A 15,098-nucleotide genomic window follows, 5' to 3' on the forward strand; every position below is an offset into this window, starting at 1 on the left:
ATGCCCACTTCTGGGCGGCCGCTGTCTTTATGTCTTATTCCCTTCTGTAGCCAGTATTTGGGGTACTCCCCCAGGGCTCCCATTGTTACCGGCCTTCAGACTTTACAGCTGCAAGACACCATCTGTCTATGCCAATTCAATAGACTAGAACAGAATGAGTAACTTAGCGTGCACACATTAAATCCTCCCTCTCTATACAGTGCAGCAGATGACAATCTGACTCCTGGCCTCTGTATGAAGGGAAATCCTTTGGTTTGATGTTCTGTAAAAATCGCCATAAATGGCTGACTTATAGGGGTATAATATTTTATGTTAGCATGTTATGGTTTATGTCCTGATTTGTTCATTACCTAAGGACAATAAATGACTAACATAGGGGGTTTTAGCTGTATATGGAGTATCTTAAGAGGTCTATTAATAAATCAGTGAATATTCACGTTCACTATTGGAAAATAAATCAAGGCTACTGAAAACACACAGACCTGAAAGATTCTCTACCAAAGAAGGTCTAGTGAATGTCATATTGACTGCTTTATAATAGACCCCATAAAGTCTATAGGACCCCATAGTGTTATGAAGTAATGACAGGGTCCACTAGATGAGGTTTGCCAGGTTGACAGGCCATTGGATAAGCTAAAAAACCTTCTCCAATAGCTACTGTCTCTCCACCCAATAAGTCAACGCCAATATGTTATCCTGTCCTTAAAGAAAGTAGAATTACAAGCTGGCATATCATGCAATAAAACCTGTCTCACAACTCTGTAGTGCCAATATAGGTATCCTACCTGCTTTTGGCCCAAGGTGATCTGGCATGTACCATGCATTATTAGGTTAATTCCTGTTCGCAGGGAGAGCTATACACGAAACAAGACATTTTGTTGCTTACTGTCTGTTTATCTGGCAGAGTATTCCTGGTTTGTTTGCTTAGCAATTGTAAGCTTATCTCCTGCTCTCTGTACATCAAAGACACAGCAATAGTTGAGTGTGAAATACATCTAAATGCAGGCTAACAGGGAAAGTAATAACAAATCACTTTAACATTTTCATATAATTAGCTTTTAAAAGGATTATGTTCTTAGAAGTAATAATGATGTAGCAAATCTTTTGGGAGAAAATAAAACTTTTTTACTTTGTATTTAAAAACGTAAAGGAATGTTTTGTGTTTAGGGACCCAGTAGCTGTCATTTGAAATAGGTTGTGCTTGTACCTCTGCCTGCAGAGTAAACCTGTGTGACCTGGAGGAGGAGAGCTCTATATCCTCATATGAAAAATGAGCTCTGTATAATGATGTTCACAAGTGATGAAAGAAGAAATACTAAGTTTACCTTAGTTTACAATGCCAATTTTAGTCCTACGTTTTGAGTACAAAACCGGAATTGGTTTTCTAGAACGTCATATCAGGATCAGGCCTATTGTGTTCTTTCTTCAGTAATAATGTACCCAGGCCCTTCCGCCCATATCCCACACCATATAAAGTACACAGCACACACTTCAGAATATTCAATGCATTTATTTTGGCTTTGCAGGTTGTTCTGCAGAACAGCATATATCGCGCAGCAGGAAGGTGGGGTCACGGCAATGGTCTGAGCATACAGAGGGTGGGGGGAATAATAGACCTAGGGACGTAGTCACAGGGAACCGACAGATGTCCTTCTATCCAGGCGCTACAGTCTCCTCAGAGCAAATACTATTCACCTGTGTACATAGAAATCTACACATATATACAGAGAGCTGATCTATATCAGTGTATTATGTACAGGTAAATAAATAAACAAACATATGTATATGTGGGAGTATGTCAATATGCTGTATATGTATATACTAAAATATAAATATGTGCAGCACATGCATTCAAAGCCAAGTGCAACAGGAACTCCAACCTTCGATATATAAAAAAAACAACTTTGCATCACTCATAAAGGGTTACATCAAACATTCACGAAGATGGTCAAGTATCCCTGTTCCATTGAAAAGCAACAATGCTACAAAATTTATAATGCAAACAAATATTACAGTTTAAGTACATCGCTGATTGCAGGTTCCCATAGAACGGTTAAGGTTCGAAGTGCAATGACTTTAAAGTGTCAGTAGGTGTTTACAGATAACATGTAAGTAGGAAATGGACAAACAAATGGACTTACAATGTTTTAAAGGAAACAATCCTTCTGTTTATTATGTGAACACCAATGTATAGGTGGACCTTTTCGAGGTTGTTTTATACCTAGGGATTGGAAAAGCACCTTGGGGTGAAGATTCATCTGGCCCTCTGTTTGGTAATCTCCTCCAGTTACTTGGTGTAGAAGGGTATACACTTACAAAAAATCCTAACCAAAGTCTTGTTCACACAAAAAAATGCTACCTACATGGCTCTCCATTGTGACACTGAACCCATTCATTACAATGAATAGGGCAGTACATAAAAATGGACAGAAACCATTGTTCTTGATATCTACATATATTAGTCTCTTTTCCACTGAAAACACGGAGATGCTTGTAAAGATAAAAGGACCATGCCAAGTATAACTTCATTTTTGGAGTTAGGTACAGCTTTAAAGGTTCAGTCCAGCTAAATACAGTATGACATTACATTTATTAGTAGGGTGATGTGTGGTCTGTACCAAGTGTTTTCTATTTTCTAAATACTTAAACACCAAGGTATTCCTGCCAGAATCCCTGTCCTTTTTCATCTATGTGTTCTTGCCTAATTTTGTGTGTTTCAGCTCCATTTGTTCCTTTCTCTGTACTTAAAAAAAATGGTAAGATGAGTAGGACCCCACAGAGTAGACATGCAGACCCCGGAACTTAAACACAAAGGAGTCCTTAAAAAATAAAAGAATGTTTAGACCAGTTCAACTGGACCATGGCAGGAGACCAGGCACCCGACATGCCAGGTGGTGTTGGATTCTTCACATTCCCAACTTGATGGTTTCACTTCCTTATAGCAGAGATTGGTGGTGCTGGAAGCAGGTGATTATTTAATGTCTCCTTTGCAAGGAGGATTTTATTTTATATATTTATTGTTGCAGCATTTTAAGGCGTAGGTTTATAGGTTGGGTTGAGTTTTATTGCTGGTACATGACTACTACCTTACCCTTACACCAAAATGTTAGCCAAAAACTAACAACAAGTACAAACTTCCTTTACTATTATTTTACATTATACTTGTACAAATGTGCTTAGTTTAAATTATATTATTTTACCAGCACTGCTTTCTTTGCATTATGTACTTAATTTAAGTTTAGACTGGAATAGGAGGTGTCTAAAACCACTGCTGACTTCTTGATGTAACCCTCTGAGTGATGAAAGGAAGTTTGCATGAGCAATATATAAATATACATTATAATATACATGTACATCTATATGCACACACCCCCATATACACTCATTTTCACTCAATAAATGTTTAGAGCCAAATTTACCATTTGGTAATATTGTCCATAGCAAACTGTAGATTTTTGCTTGTTGGGATTTGTAGTTCCACAGAGCCTGGACAATCACTGAGTGCCAATGCCTGGATTTAGATCACCATCTAAAGAACCAATCACATCTGACAAATTGAGCTGCAGTTGACTCCATTCTGACCTACGGTTCACTCTCTAAGTTGTTTTTGTATGCTCATTGATTGGTATATGGAGATAAGCAGATCCTATGTAAAGAGTCCATCAAACAGGACCTTGTTGTCCTGTATATTTCTGCCCCCTGCTTTTAGAGTACTGCGGAAGTACCTAATGTTGGAAAACTTGCTTTTAGTGCCACCTAAATGTATTATTGCCAACTTCTGTGTATGATTTCTAAAGCCCAGTCTAATCCAAGGTGTTTTTTTCAATTTTGGATAGAGATAGAAAAGGTTAGCACCCCTACCAAGTTCTGTCTGTGACTTGTAGAGGACAGTGCACAGTGAACATCCAGTGATACCTAGTGCCTCAAAACTCCACATGGTATCACCAGGACAGAAAGTTAAGTAAATATTCCCAATGGTGGGGAAAATGAACAGATGTGGCTTGATAATTAAAGGTATCCAAGACTGGAGAAAGTGAACCTGGATGATCCAGTAAACCTGGAATGGATTTCTTAAAATCCATTCTGCAAATGTTTTTAATCCTGGAGCAGATCCACTCTAGATTTGCCGGATCATCTAGGTTCAGCTATGATAGTCTATTTTTTTAGAGGTTTAAAAAATCAGGTCCATATGTGATTCTTCTCCACTATAAAGGTTGTACTTTAATATTAACACTTACATATCCTTATGATGTGCTCCTCATACTGTCCCTGGTGTGGTCTGCAGTTGAAGGTCTGAGTCCCTTTTTATACCTATGCACTTGACATCATTTGCATTTTTAACACCTTTTAGGCTTATATTTTTGCATTTGTAAACACTATTTGTTTCTGCTTCATTAAAGATTTTAGAAGTGGTGTTTTTTGTGGTGCAAACATTTTTAAAATGAACAAAGCTGTTTCTGTCTTTTTGTAGCAAAGGGTCTACATGAGTCAAATATGCCTTATGTGTTATGGAAATGAAGTAAGCTGCAGTGCACTAGCCACATAGGAATGAAAGGGACTTCTGCTTGTAATGTATCTTCATGCAGTAAAATGAATGTGCATCACCACATGAAAATGGATCCTGTGAACAGGTCCAGGCTTAAAGAAGGTCTTGCAGGCTTTTTGTCCCAATAAACCTACTTTGGTCACATCACCCTTGACATGGTCCTACAGCTCATGTGTACTTTGATTGTATCTTTGAAAAGACTTGCAGGGCTATATATATTAATCCAACAAATGTATACTCTTATCTTTTTATTTCTACCAATATGCCCATCAATGAGGAGAACTTCAATGTGAACTTCTACCCCAATATGACTAACCTGCCTTGATTTTTAGGAGGCAGAACTAGACAACACAATAAAGGTTCATAACCACATAAGGACAATTTGTGTAAAGATAACATGTCTTGGTTAAGGATTTAAAAAAAGAAAAAAAATATTTGAGATCTCCTTACTTTCTCAAATCCATCAATGTGACCCAAATATCACCTACCTAAGACAAAGTGAGGGAGCTACACCATTTTACATTCATATTCTTTTGCGTTTCTCCCAGGTGCATGAATAAACCTACTCTGAACACACCAAAGCTATGTACAGACGTTCAACAATTGTCACCGAAAATGATCAATATTGATCACTTCAAGCTATAGTAGAATGAATGAGTGCTATACATATGCACTGTTCTGTGCTATGGGTAAGGAAGCTGGGAGGACAAGCGAGAAGCGTGTCCTTCCCATAGTAAACAATAACTGTCAATAGCGCTATGACAAATCGCAAAACGACAGCTAGGACAGCTGAACTAACTCTACGTTTTATCTCAAGATGATCATGAATGTTCATCTAGCGTGTATACAAGGCTTCAGGAATATCTTCAAACTGTTAGGCTTTGTAACCAGAATGTGGAAACTTATGAAAAGTGCTCCTGACAGGAGATAAGGCTTTTTGTGCTTCTTGTCTTCCATCATTCAATTGTATTTAGTGAACCTGTCAACATTGTGCAGGCTGCCATTTAGACGGCATTAAAGTAGATCTAAACCTGATCACTCATATAACCTCATAAAATCTCATATAACCTTTTTTGAATGTTTGAAAGTTCAACTTTAAAACTTGGCACACCACGTTTATCAGTAAAATACTTGGTTATCTTTGCCATGAAGACCTTTGATCAGGTACGTTTTTTCCATACAGTGGCAACTATCCCATATCTTGCCACGCAGACCCTTATTCAGGTACTTTCTTCTATACAGTGGCAACGGTCCCATAACTTGCTACACAGACTCATGTTCGGGTACTTTATTGTATACAATGGCAACTATACTGTAACTTTCCACACAGACCCTCGCTCAGGTACTTTCTGATATATAATGGCAACTATCCCATAACTTGCCATGCAGACTCCTGTTCAGGTTCTTTCCTCTTTACAATGGCAACTATCCCATAACTTGCCAAACAGACCCTTGTTCTGGTACTTGCTTTTATACAGTGGCAACTATCCCATTACTCGCAATTTGTCACCACTTTCATGTGCCGACCTGATTGAGACTACAAGCAGCCATGTCTACACATGTGCGGATGTGCAGATGTGGTCCACCATTGTCCAAATAAAAGATGAAATGATGTGCAGCCGACATTGGAGCAAATCTATGTAGGCAGGAAGTGACTGAAATCGGCTGTACAGTATTTTATGAAATTACACAAGGCAACTGTTTATTGCTACACGGTTATTTAGTGACCTACATCTGATCTTGTTAGGGTTTAGGTCTACTCTAATATATGTTGAAAAATGAATCTCTCACTTCCAGTTTGTCTTTATATTATGGCAGGCAATAGCACTGATAGGTTAAATTGTTAAGTTCATCTCCTATGCTCATAAAATGAGCCCAACATGTAACAAAAGAGAACTTTGATCCAACACCTAAAATGAATACCCTCACATCATATTGGATGATAAATAACCTTAGTACCTGTTCATTTCACCCCAAATGTAAATTTGGCTCCATATGTTTAAGTATGTACACAGGTATCATTTTGTGTTTTTTTGCAGTTCAAGGGATACTGCACACATACATTAAACCAACTTAAATACATATGCATTTGGGAATTTTTTCCCTTTTGTTTCCGTAATAACACATTGAATGTAATCCTTCATATCTTTACATTTGTATGCATACTGCTATTAAAGGGGAAATATCAGTTTAAAAGATGTTTTTTAAGCTTGCGCTGTGACATTCAGTTCATTATTCGTACTTTTTTTTTCTTTAGTGTCTTTTTGATTTCTTTGGTCAGCTATCCAGGCATGTGTGCGTTTACAGGCTTAAAAGAGTTCAAACTGGGCTTCCACACTGAAAAGTCTGATATGTCTGTGGCTTGTATGAATTTGACGGAAAAAGTGATATTTGCCCTTTAACAGTTGCTTGATCACTCTTAACAACAAGATGGCCACTCCTCCTCCTGGTAATCATAAAAGGAGAGGTCATAAATAATGTTTTAGTGGGAGAGGTACCTTATAATATTGTTCTTCTATGGCAAACACAAGGGTTAAAATGTATTTTAAAGACCTTAAGGAATACTGGGCCATACACATATTTTTTAAACATACTTTTGAAGTTCTACTTTCATCTTGTAGGAGGCAACACACCTAATGGGAAGTGGTAGCCAGCTTAAGTGTTAATGAAAACACACTACAATCGCTTTGTCTTCAAGTGAACCTGTAACCCATGCACATCCAGCTGATGCAGCCATTTACTGAGTCAAGCCAATATTCAGGAAGCTGTGACATCACAAAGGCACGAGGCACAAAGTTGGAAATGACAGACTGATTATGGGTTTGGCCTACAAAATGGCTGCTTCCATGGTGCATGGATGGTGGGTCCACTGTTACATAAAAATGAGATAATTCACTGCCTCTTTCCCCATTCGTTAAAATACTCCACCCCGCTGTTTGTCACGGGTGGGCAGCAGTCCAGAGCCGCGCATGCTTTTGGCAAGTATTAGCGAGAATTGTTGCAAGGTGTCACTGTCATCTCATCTGGGCAGGCAGTACCCAGAGAGCGGAAGGCACTTAGTTCAATCCTCAGTATGGCTGACGAAGGTTGATAGAGGAGGCATGAGATGGGGCAAGAGAAATTTCTTCTCACTAATACATGGTCCATCCAGTGTCTGTGCAGCCCTCCAGAGGTAATCTAGAAGGAGGAGGTGGTATGCCTCCACTTAAGAGTGTTTATACATTGCACTAAAGATGGTGCCAAGAGACTCAACTCTTTCACCAAACGTCGGATTGGAGGCTGCACCCCAACGGAGCGAGACGTTTGCCCTTACTGTAATTCCGGAAATTTTTGAGCCAGCCTTGGCTACTAAGCTCAGCTTAGAGAATTGTCCCAATACAGTGAGCAAGTGTGGAGCCCCAGCCTTCTTCAAGTGGGTGAAATAAAGTCATGGTGATGTCACCACTCATTATATGAAGAATATGCTGAAGAAATGACTAGAAGCCCACCAACATGTGTCTAAGAGAATTAGGAGCCATATATTTAGATATCCATCAGGCCACACCACCATAAGACTGAGTTGTGGAATGATGCAGTGGCTCTTGGAACACAATGAATAAGTCTATAGGCTGGCACAGTGAAGAGCATAGGTGCTCAGCTGGGCTGCCAGCCTCTTACATTCCTGGTGGCCCCACAAACTACCTGGTCCTTCTCTATAACACCACCAGCCTCACCGTGCTCCTCCATCACGGCCCCTGTCCTCAGCCTTTTCCCGCTTTCGTGCTGTTTCCCCACCACCAGACTCTGCTGCACCTTTCCCTCCTGTCACCAGGCTACTTATTTCATCTGTGGGGGAGCGGCCTATGCTCCCATCCACCTGTACCCGGATATCAGGAGAGATTGATAACTGATGGTGGGGCACCAGGCCTCCATTGTCTGTACACTTTGGGTATAGGTAGGTTTTCATCTGTCCTTTTCCCTTGACGTTGACAGTCCCTCTGTAATCAAACTCATATCCCATTTTTACCAACACCCTATAGCTTTCCTCACTTGCCTGGATGCGGCATTCTACTCCTGTTGTGTCCATTCTGCTGGCAATGTTCACCGTGTCCCCCCAGATGTCATAGAGCAACTTGGTGGTCCCAATCACTCCTGCTGTCAGCGGACCATGGTTAAACCCAATGCGGAGCTTGAAGTTAAACCACAACATATTGTTATTGAAATCATCCACCACACTCATCATTTCCTTGGCAAACTCAAAGAGTGTCTGTAGGTGACGGTGAGGTTGGCTGCTGTCCTGGCACTGAGATGGGTTGAGTCCAGAGGCGGCCATGTAAGTAGCGCCAATGGTCTTGATCTTCTCAATGCATGAATAATGAGGCTTGCTAAGAAGTTCATCAAAGTCCCCAATTAGCTCATTTAAAACTCTGTAACATTCCTTACCACCTTCATAATTTTCTTCATAAAATTCGCTAAAGTTTACAATGCTGGCGAAGATTACTCCAGCATCATCGTGGTTCTTGGAGTAGCTCTGGGACACCTTAAGTTGCTCAGCTACATGATATGGGATGATGTTGCGGAGAAGCCAGTCTGCCTGATCCCTCATACTCTGGATCTTAGTACGGTGCAGGTCTGCCTCAACGTCTCCATGGTAGTGAAGACGGTAACTGACCTCAAACTCTCGATTCAGGAACCACACAAGAAGGAGAAGCAGAAAATAGGATACAGCAAGTTCAGGTCCAAGTTGGGAGGTCTTTGTGCTTAAATTGTCAGGATTCAGAGTGCCAGGAGAAGGAGAGGAAGAGCTACAAATAAAATAAAAATATGTTATGAATGGGATTAAAAAGAGTGCTTCTGCAACAACCCATAAATATTCTAGACCAATGTTTCTTGACCTTTTTAACATGGGGGAACCCCTTCTATAATTACTATACCCACGGGTCACAGTATCACGGTCAGTTAAAAGAATGGCTCTTACATTTCCAGTCACTGGGAAAGCTACCACAGATAAGCAAAAAGGTAATTGGTATCTGATAGACTTACTTAAAGCTGGGTACACACGTGCAATAATTGTCTTTGGAAAGGTTCTTTCACAATCCTTTCTAACGACTAAGGACTGCACGATGCATGCACGAGTGCTGTACATACAGCACCATTCTGCTCTATGGAGAGGGGAGCGGGAGAACGAGGGAGCGGCACCCTGCTGCGTGCTCTCCCCCTTGCTTCCATTGCGATCATTTGTCGCCCATCATCCGTGGATCCACCAGGACGGTCGTTCGGATGATGGACAACGGGTGCTGTACACACGCCAGATTCTCGTTCGATATCGGCCTTGAGCCGATTATATATGATAGCCGAAGCATTGCAAGTGTGTACGTAGCCTAAGATTTACAAATTTCTCATTGTTCAGGGAACCCCTAGAAACCTCATGCCCCATGAAACTCTGGTTGAGAAATACTGGCCCAGAAGGGTTATTGTCTTTTGACTGTTTAGATCTTTGTGTGTCCATATCACCATGACAAGGAGAATATAATATACACCTTTCTGGGAAAAAAACTGATAAGAATGGTTCTATGGGCACACTGTCCAACCAGGTAATGATGTAGGGATTGTACCTGGACCCCAACCCCCAAGCAGCCATTGCTCTTCTCTCAAGCCATCCTCACATACAATATATAATAATGGGTGGCAGAGCAGTGAATAGAAGCTGCTTTGGGCAACCAGTCATGCAGCTGTTTGGAAGCCTGCAGGAGCAATTGATAAGGCTTTTTATGTTCCTCTTTAAGACAAGTGTTTAATCCATGCAATGCAGAGGAAGTTCTCTGCAAGGATAATTTTCAAAATAAATTTTTCCCAAACTTTAGCTTAATGACACTGCAACTACCATTTTCAGACATCAAACAATGGCAGCCTTCATAGTTTCATGGTAAAGTGTAACTTTACCACTTTGTGCTAGACAGTGACAGCAAATTTTTAAATAAAGTAACACAGTAACACCCCTGAGATGATGGCTGTTATTTTTTTGTCCTGTACCTGTAGTTTGTTGCAGTATATACCTCTTCATTTATTGCGGGCCTGGAAAGTGATATAAAAGACAACGTTAATCATGTAGAAAGAAAACGTAATTTTTGAACTGCCTTCATTTTTTAAAAATCCCCCTCACTTACCCTGTGGGGAACAGTGGCACATACAGCAGAATAAGCAGAGCAGCTCCAGTAACTGTAGCAAGGGAGGATCTCAGCCAGGAGCTCAGCTGGCAGAAGTTACAATACTGGACCAGGGGGATCAGCAGAGCAGAGCACAGGAACATTGTGTACTGTAGGGAGCAGAGACAGTAAGTCACCACCAGGGGGCAATACTAGCATAGTACAAGAAACAAAAACTGTAATTGTCCATTGTGATTTATAGGAATTCTTTTTTTGTTTTCTCAGAAAGGATGAAATAAGAAATGTCACTAGAAGCAAGAATGGTTTTAGGCAGAATGAGTCCTTGAACAAATACAAAGTAGGGGGGGGGGGGGGGGGGCTACATACACAGCTCCCTGCCATTCTGTCAATTGGGACCATAAGGAAGGTGAAGCTATGGGCAATTGCTCAATTTGCCCTACCCAGAAACAGGAACTGACTAGTAATCTAGCAAGTGCCTGACTTGTGCCTGATCATAAGACGATTGCAAGGAGTTCAAAATATGGCATTTTAGACAACTGAGGACCATATTATTATTACACAATACATTTTTTTAATTGAATCTATGTTTGGTGGTGGAGGGTCTTTTAATGTCGGTAACTTTATTTTACATTTACAATACTGACCTTTCTATCACTGTAGTATTATCACTTTAAACCAGTGGTCCCAAACCTTTTGGAGCTCGTGGACCACTAAATGCATGGACTCGAACACGGCAGTGTGTCAGTCAAAGGGGAAGAAACTTCCCCCAGAGTGGCGTCATGATGCCAGAACCCGCTCACTCTCCCATAACAGGTCTGAGTCTGCAAAGGTTACACAACCCACCGACCGCCCTGACCCTGCAATGCGTACTGGAGACATGGTCTGCGGCTTTGGTCGGTGCGCACCCCAAGCAGGGTCTTTCTCCTGACCGTACTAGGGGGTGCACCGACCAGAGCCGCAGCCCACTAGGGACAGGGGGGTGGGGACCCCTGCTTTAAAGGACCCTTTACAATGTACTGTTTGTTAACACGTTAGGCACAATGTGTTGTGCTGATACTTTAAATGTGTCTACACATTAAACAAACTCTCCTAATACTTAAGCAACAAGCTATTAAAAAAAAAAAAACATTGCCCACTGTTGTGGTGGTAAAAAATGCAAACGTTAACAAATACATATTTGGCCACAATGAAAATGTGTAAATAGGCCCTAAAACAGCAATGCTTTTCGATAAAATCTATTATTCCATTATAAAAATAGATCATTAGCAGTATAATCATTGGAAAAAGATCATAGGAACACTTGATTCACTGGGAGTGTTAATAGGGGAATTTGGTTTAACCTGATTTTCTCAGTGGCATATACTTCTCTGCAGCCCATAGACCAATAAATAATAAGATACAATTGTAATAATGAAAGATCTATAAATATTACTATAAATTTCTGAAATGACTCCAGTGACAGACCCTCTTTATCCAAAAACAATACACCTATAATTCGTACGTGTATTTCATTGTAGAAGTCTGCAGTTAGGTTGGAGAAGATGACAGTGGCGGGCAGGGAAACGAGAACGGTGCCGATAATATGGCGAGGAAGCCAACCAGAAATTATTTCCAGAAGACGCCGGGTACACAGGAACATGTCCTCCAGATAGAAGGCCATCCTGGAAAATGAACACAGGAATGTTAATAATATGGACACTAACGAAATGAAAAGTACTGGTGGAAAAGGAATTGGTCAGAGAGTTGGTTCCGAATATACACATCCCAGGTGGGTCACAGACCTGGAACTAGCAATTGCTTATCAGAGAGTTCTGTAAAAAGTGAACCTGTGCTGTGCACATGCAGGGCAAAACAACAGTTTCATTTGCTCACCCACTGACTACTGATATTTATCCTCCAATTGCTCTCCTGCTTCCCTGTTCTCGTAGAGTGTGTGTCTTCTATGATAAGCTCCATCTGGTTGGAGTTTAGACATGTCTAATCACTTTCTAACCCTAACACTTGAGTCAGGTAACTGGCCACATGCTCTCATGTGGCAGAAAAAAGAATAGAAAGAAAATAAAAAAGGAAGAAGAAAATAAAAGAATAGAAAGAAAATAAAAAAGAAAATAAAAAATAGAAGAAAAGAAAAAAGAAAGTTACATATCCCCCATACTAGGTAGTACTAGGCATATCGCATTACTGCAAACAAAGCCATGGAAGAGACAAGAAAATGTAAGTATAAGAGGCTGGGGAAGGGAATAATGTCAGTACTTGCATTGACAAAACATAACTTTCCCTTGAGCTCTTTTGGATTCTGACCAAAAATATTAACATCTTTTTCCTAAACACTTTCTCTAAAATTTCTGCAAAAGAGTGACACCTTCAAAAATAGTATCTCCCTCCCACCCAAATACCCACTATTAGTCACTATTAATACTCACTATTACCTGTTACCTTCTTGCCTCTGGCATTCCAGGATCTGGGATTGTAAATTGTAAAAGTAAAGGAAGATGTGAGGGTGAAGGAATGGGAGGAATTACTTTTAAAACTGGGAACTAGGCAGGGGGGCACGAGCATTTTTTCCTCAGGCCAACACCAATGAAAGGTATGTGACACCCAAAGTAGGAAGAAAAAAAAAACATTTCCCAGCATCTCTGACATACAATAAAAACTGGATAGGAGTTAGTAGTTCACAGAGAAGGCCAGCAAATGTTGGACCCCAGTCTTGTTGAAAGGAAAACTAAATAGCAGGAGAGGTCCTAAATTTTCATGGAGAAGTGCACAGCTACAGTCAAGCACCACTACATAAAAGGTTTTTGAATCACTGTGAGCTCTATTTATAAAACAGGGAATTTGACTTTCCTTAAAACATTACCTCCTGGGAATCTTCCAGGTCCATGTGTTTCAAAAGCAGTAACTGATTCCTACCAGGGAATGTCAGATGCCCTGATTTATAAATAGAGCCCTTTGAAAGATTCCTTCTGTGTTCAACTGTGGTTTAGTTGGGCTTTACAAGAAAAAAAACTTTTAACTATTACTTTTATATGTAGTTGATTTTAAAGAGACCCTGTCCCAAGAGAAATAGATAGGGGCTGCCAATGATGACCTTCTTCTAAAATGCTAGTTCATTGGCTGTTCCTGGTCATAAACCATCTAATTTACTTGCAAAATAAGTGGATTAAGAACTCTAGGTTTGTAATTTTTAAGGGATGGCACCCAGATTACAATAATCAGTCTTTGCCTTGTCTTGCAGGAAACAACTGCTCATTCCATTTCCTGTATGAGCATGAAAGGAAGTGATGGACAATCCTCCTAGTAGTTAGAAATGTTAATGTTTTCCCAGTGGTAAAACCAATTGATTTTGAATAAATATCCCAATCCAGTTGGATTCTAATAACATTATCTGCTGCTTTATTTACTCACCTGATGGAGACAAGTAAGGAAAGGAACCCTATGAGGCCACAGACAACAAGGACAATGAGCACCAGTGTAGTTGGGGATGTAGGGACTGTAGGTGGCTTCAGGAAACAAGCAATGGAGAGGAGGAGGAAGATGAAAAAGCACAGGAGAACATCCAACAAAGAACTGAAGGTGGCACTGGCGAAGGTTTTTACTGGAGCCATTCGCATTACCTGCAGATAGATAGAAGGCAGTGTTACCGTTAATAAAGGGTCAATCCACCATTATAGTAATGGGTAAATGCAAGTCAGTCAAATGTCTTAGACCCCCGAGATACTCTGCAGTTGAATTTGCTATACCAGAAATTCAAGATCTGCCTACATGGCACCTTGATAAATTTACATTACAATACAGAGGATTAAAATGTACATTCAGGTTTCCTTTATCTCAGCTAGAAAAGGTATTAGAAGAGCCTGGAAAGCCCAATTTGACTTACACAATATCCTAACCCTACACCTATAACCAATCACTTCATATTACAGCTGTTAAACAACAGCTATTAAATGCTGTTGAACTGGAACACATTGCTTTCTTCACTGCCAGCTCTGTCGGGTGCAGTGATTTCCCATCCAATAATAAATATTAGTGCCAGCTTTTACCAGAGTGGTTGAGCTGAGGCATCAGTGTGGGAGAAAGGGAGCTTCTCTAAAGCAGGTACTATACATCTGAAAACCAATGCTGCTTCAAAAGTATAATGTGTGCCACCAATCTTGTTTTTTTTTTTACACCAATCCGAGGGGTTATTGTTACCACTGATGCAAACCTTGGTGATTGCAGTCACTGATAACAAATATTACCTTCTTTTACATCCTCTTGTACCCCAGACCCTCCCTTTCTACTAACCTGAAATTATAAAATGTTCACGTTTTCTTGTTTAGTTTTGTTTTACCATTTGGAACAGCAATTAGTAGTTATAAAACAGTTTTTACCTTCAAATAAATAGTTGGAAATAATTGGTGGCACTT

The 15,098-nt window shown here is 40.2% G+C and overlaps 1 protein-coding gene across 1 annotated transcript in view; it reads right to left on the reverse strand.

The window, feature by feature from the left end:
* Positions 1-1,494: 1,494 nt before the first annotated feature.
* The window catches only part of ADCY9 (adenylate cyclase 9), a 71,089-nt gene continuing 57,485 nt past the window's right edge, over positions 1,495-15,098 (reverse strand). The window contains exons 6-10 of the mRNA XM_072417609.1: positions 14,098-14,306; positions 12,194-12,353; positions 10,693-10,841; positions 10,559-10,600; positions 1,495-9,330 (exon numbers count right to left, since the gene is read on the reverse strand). Of these exons, the coding sequence (XP_072273710.1) occupies positions 8,256-9,330; positions 10,559-10,600; positions 10,693-10,841; positions 12,194-12,353; positions 14,098-14,306 (1,635 nt within the window). The 3' untranslated portion in view covers positions 1,495-8,255. The remainder of the gene's footprint in view (positions 9,331-10,558; positions 10,601-10,692; positions 10,842-12,193; positions 12,354-14,097; positions 14,307-15,098) is intronic.

Source organism: Pyxicephalus adspersus, chromosome 7, assembly GCF_032062135.1.
Source record: "Pyxicephalus adspersus chromosome 7, UCB_Pads_2.0, whole genome shotgun sequence".
NCBI lineage: Eukaryota > Metazoa > Chordata > Amphibia > Anura > Pyxicephalidae > Pyxicephalus > Pyxicephalus adspersus.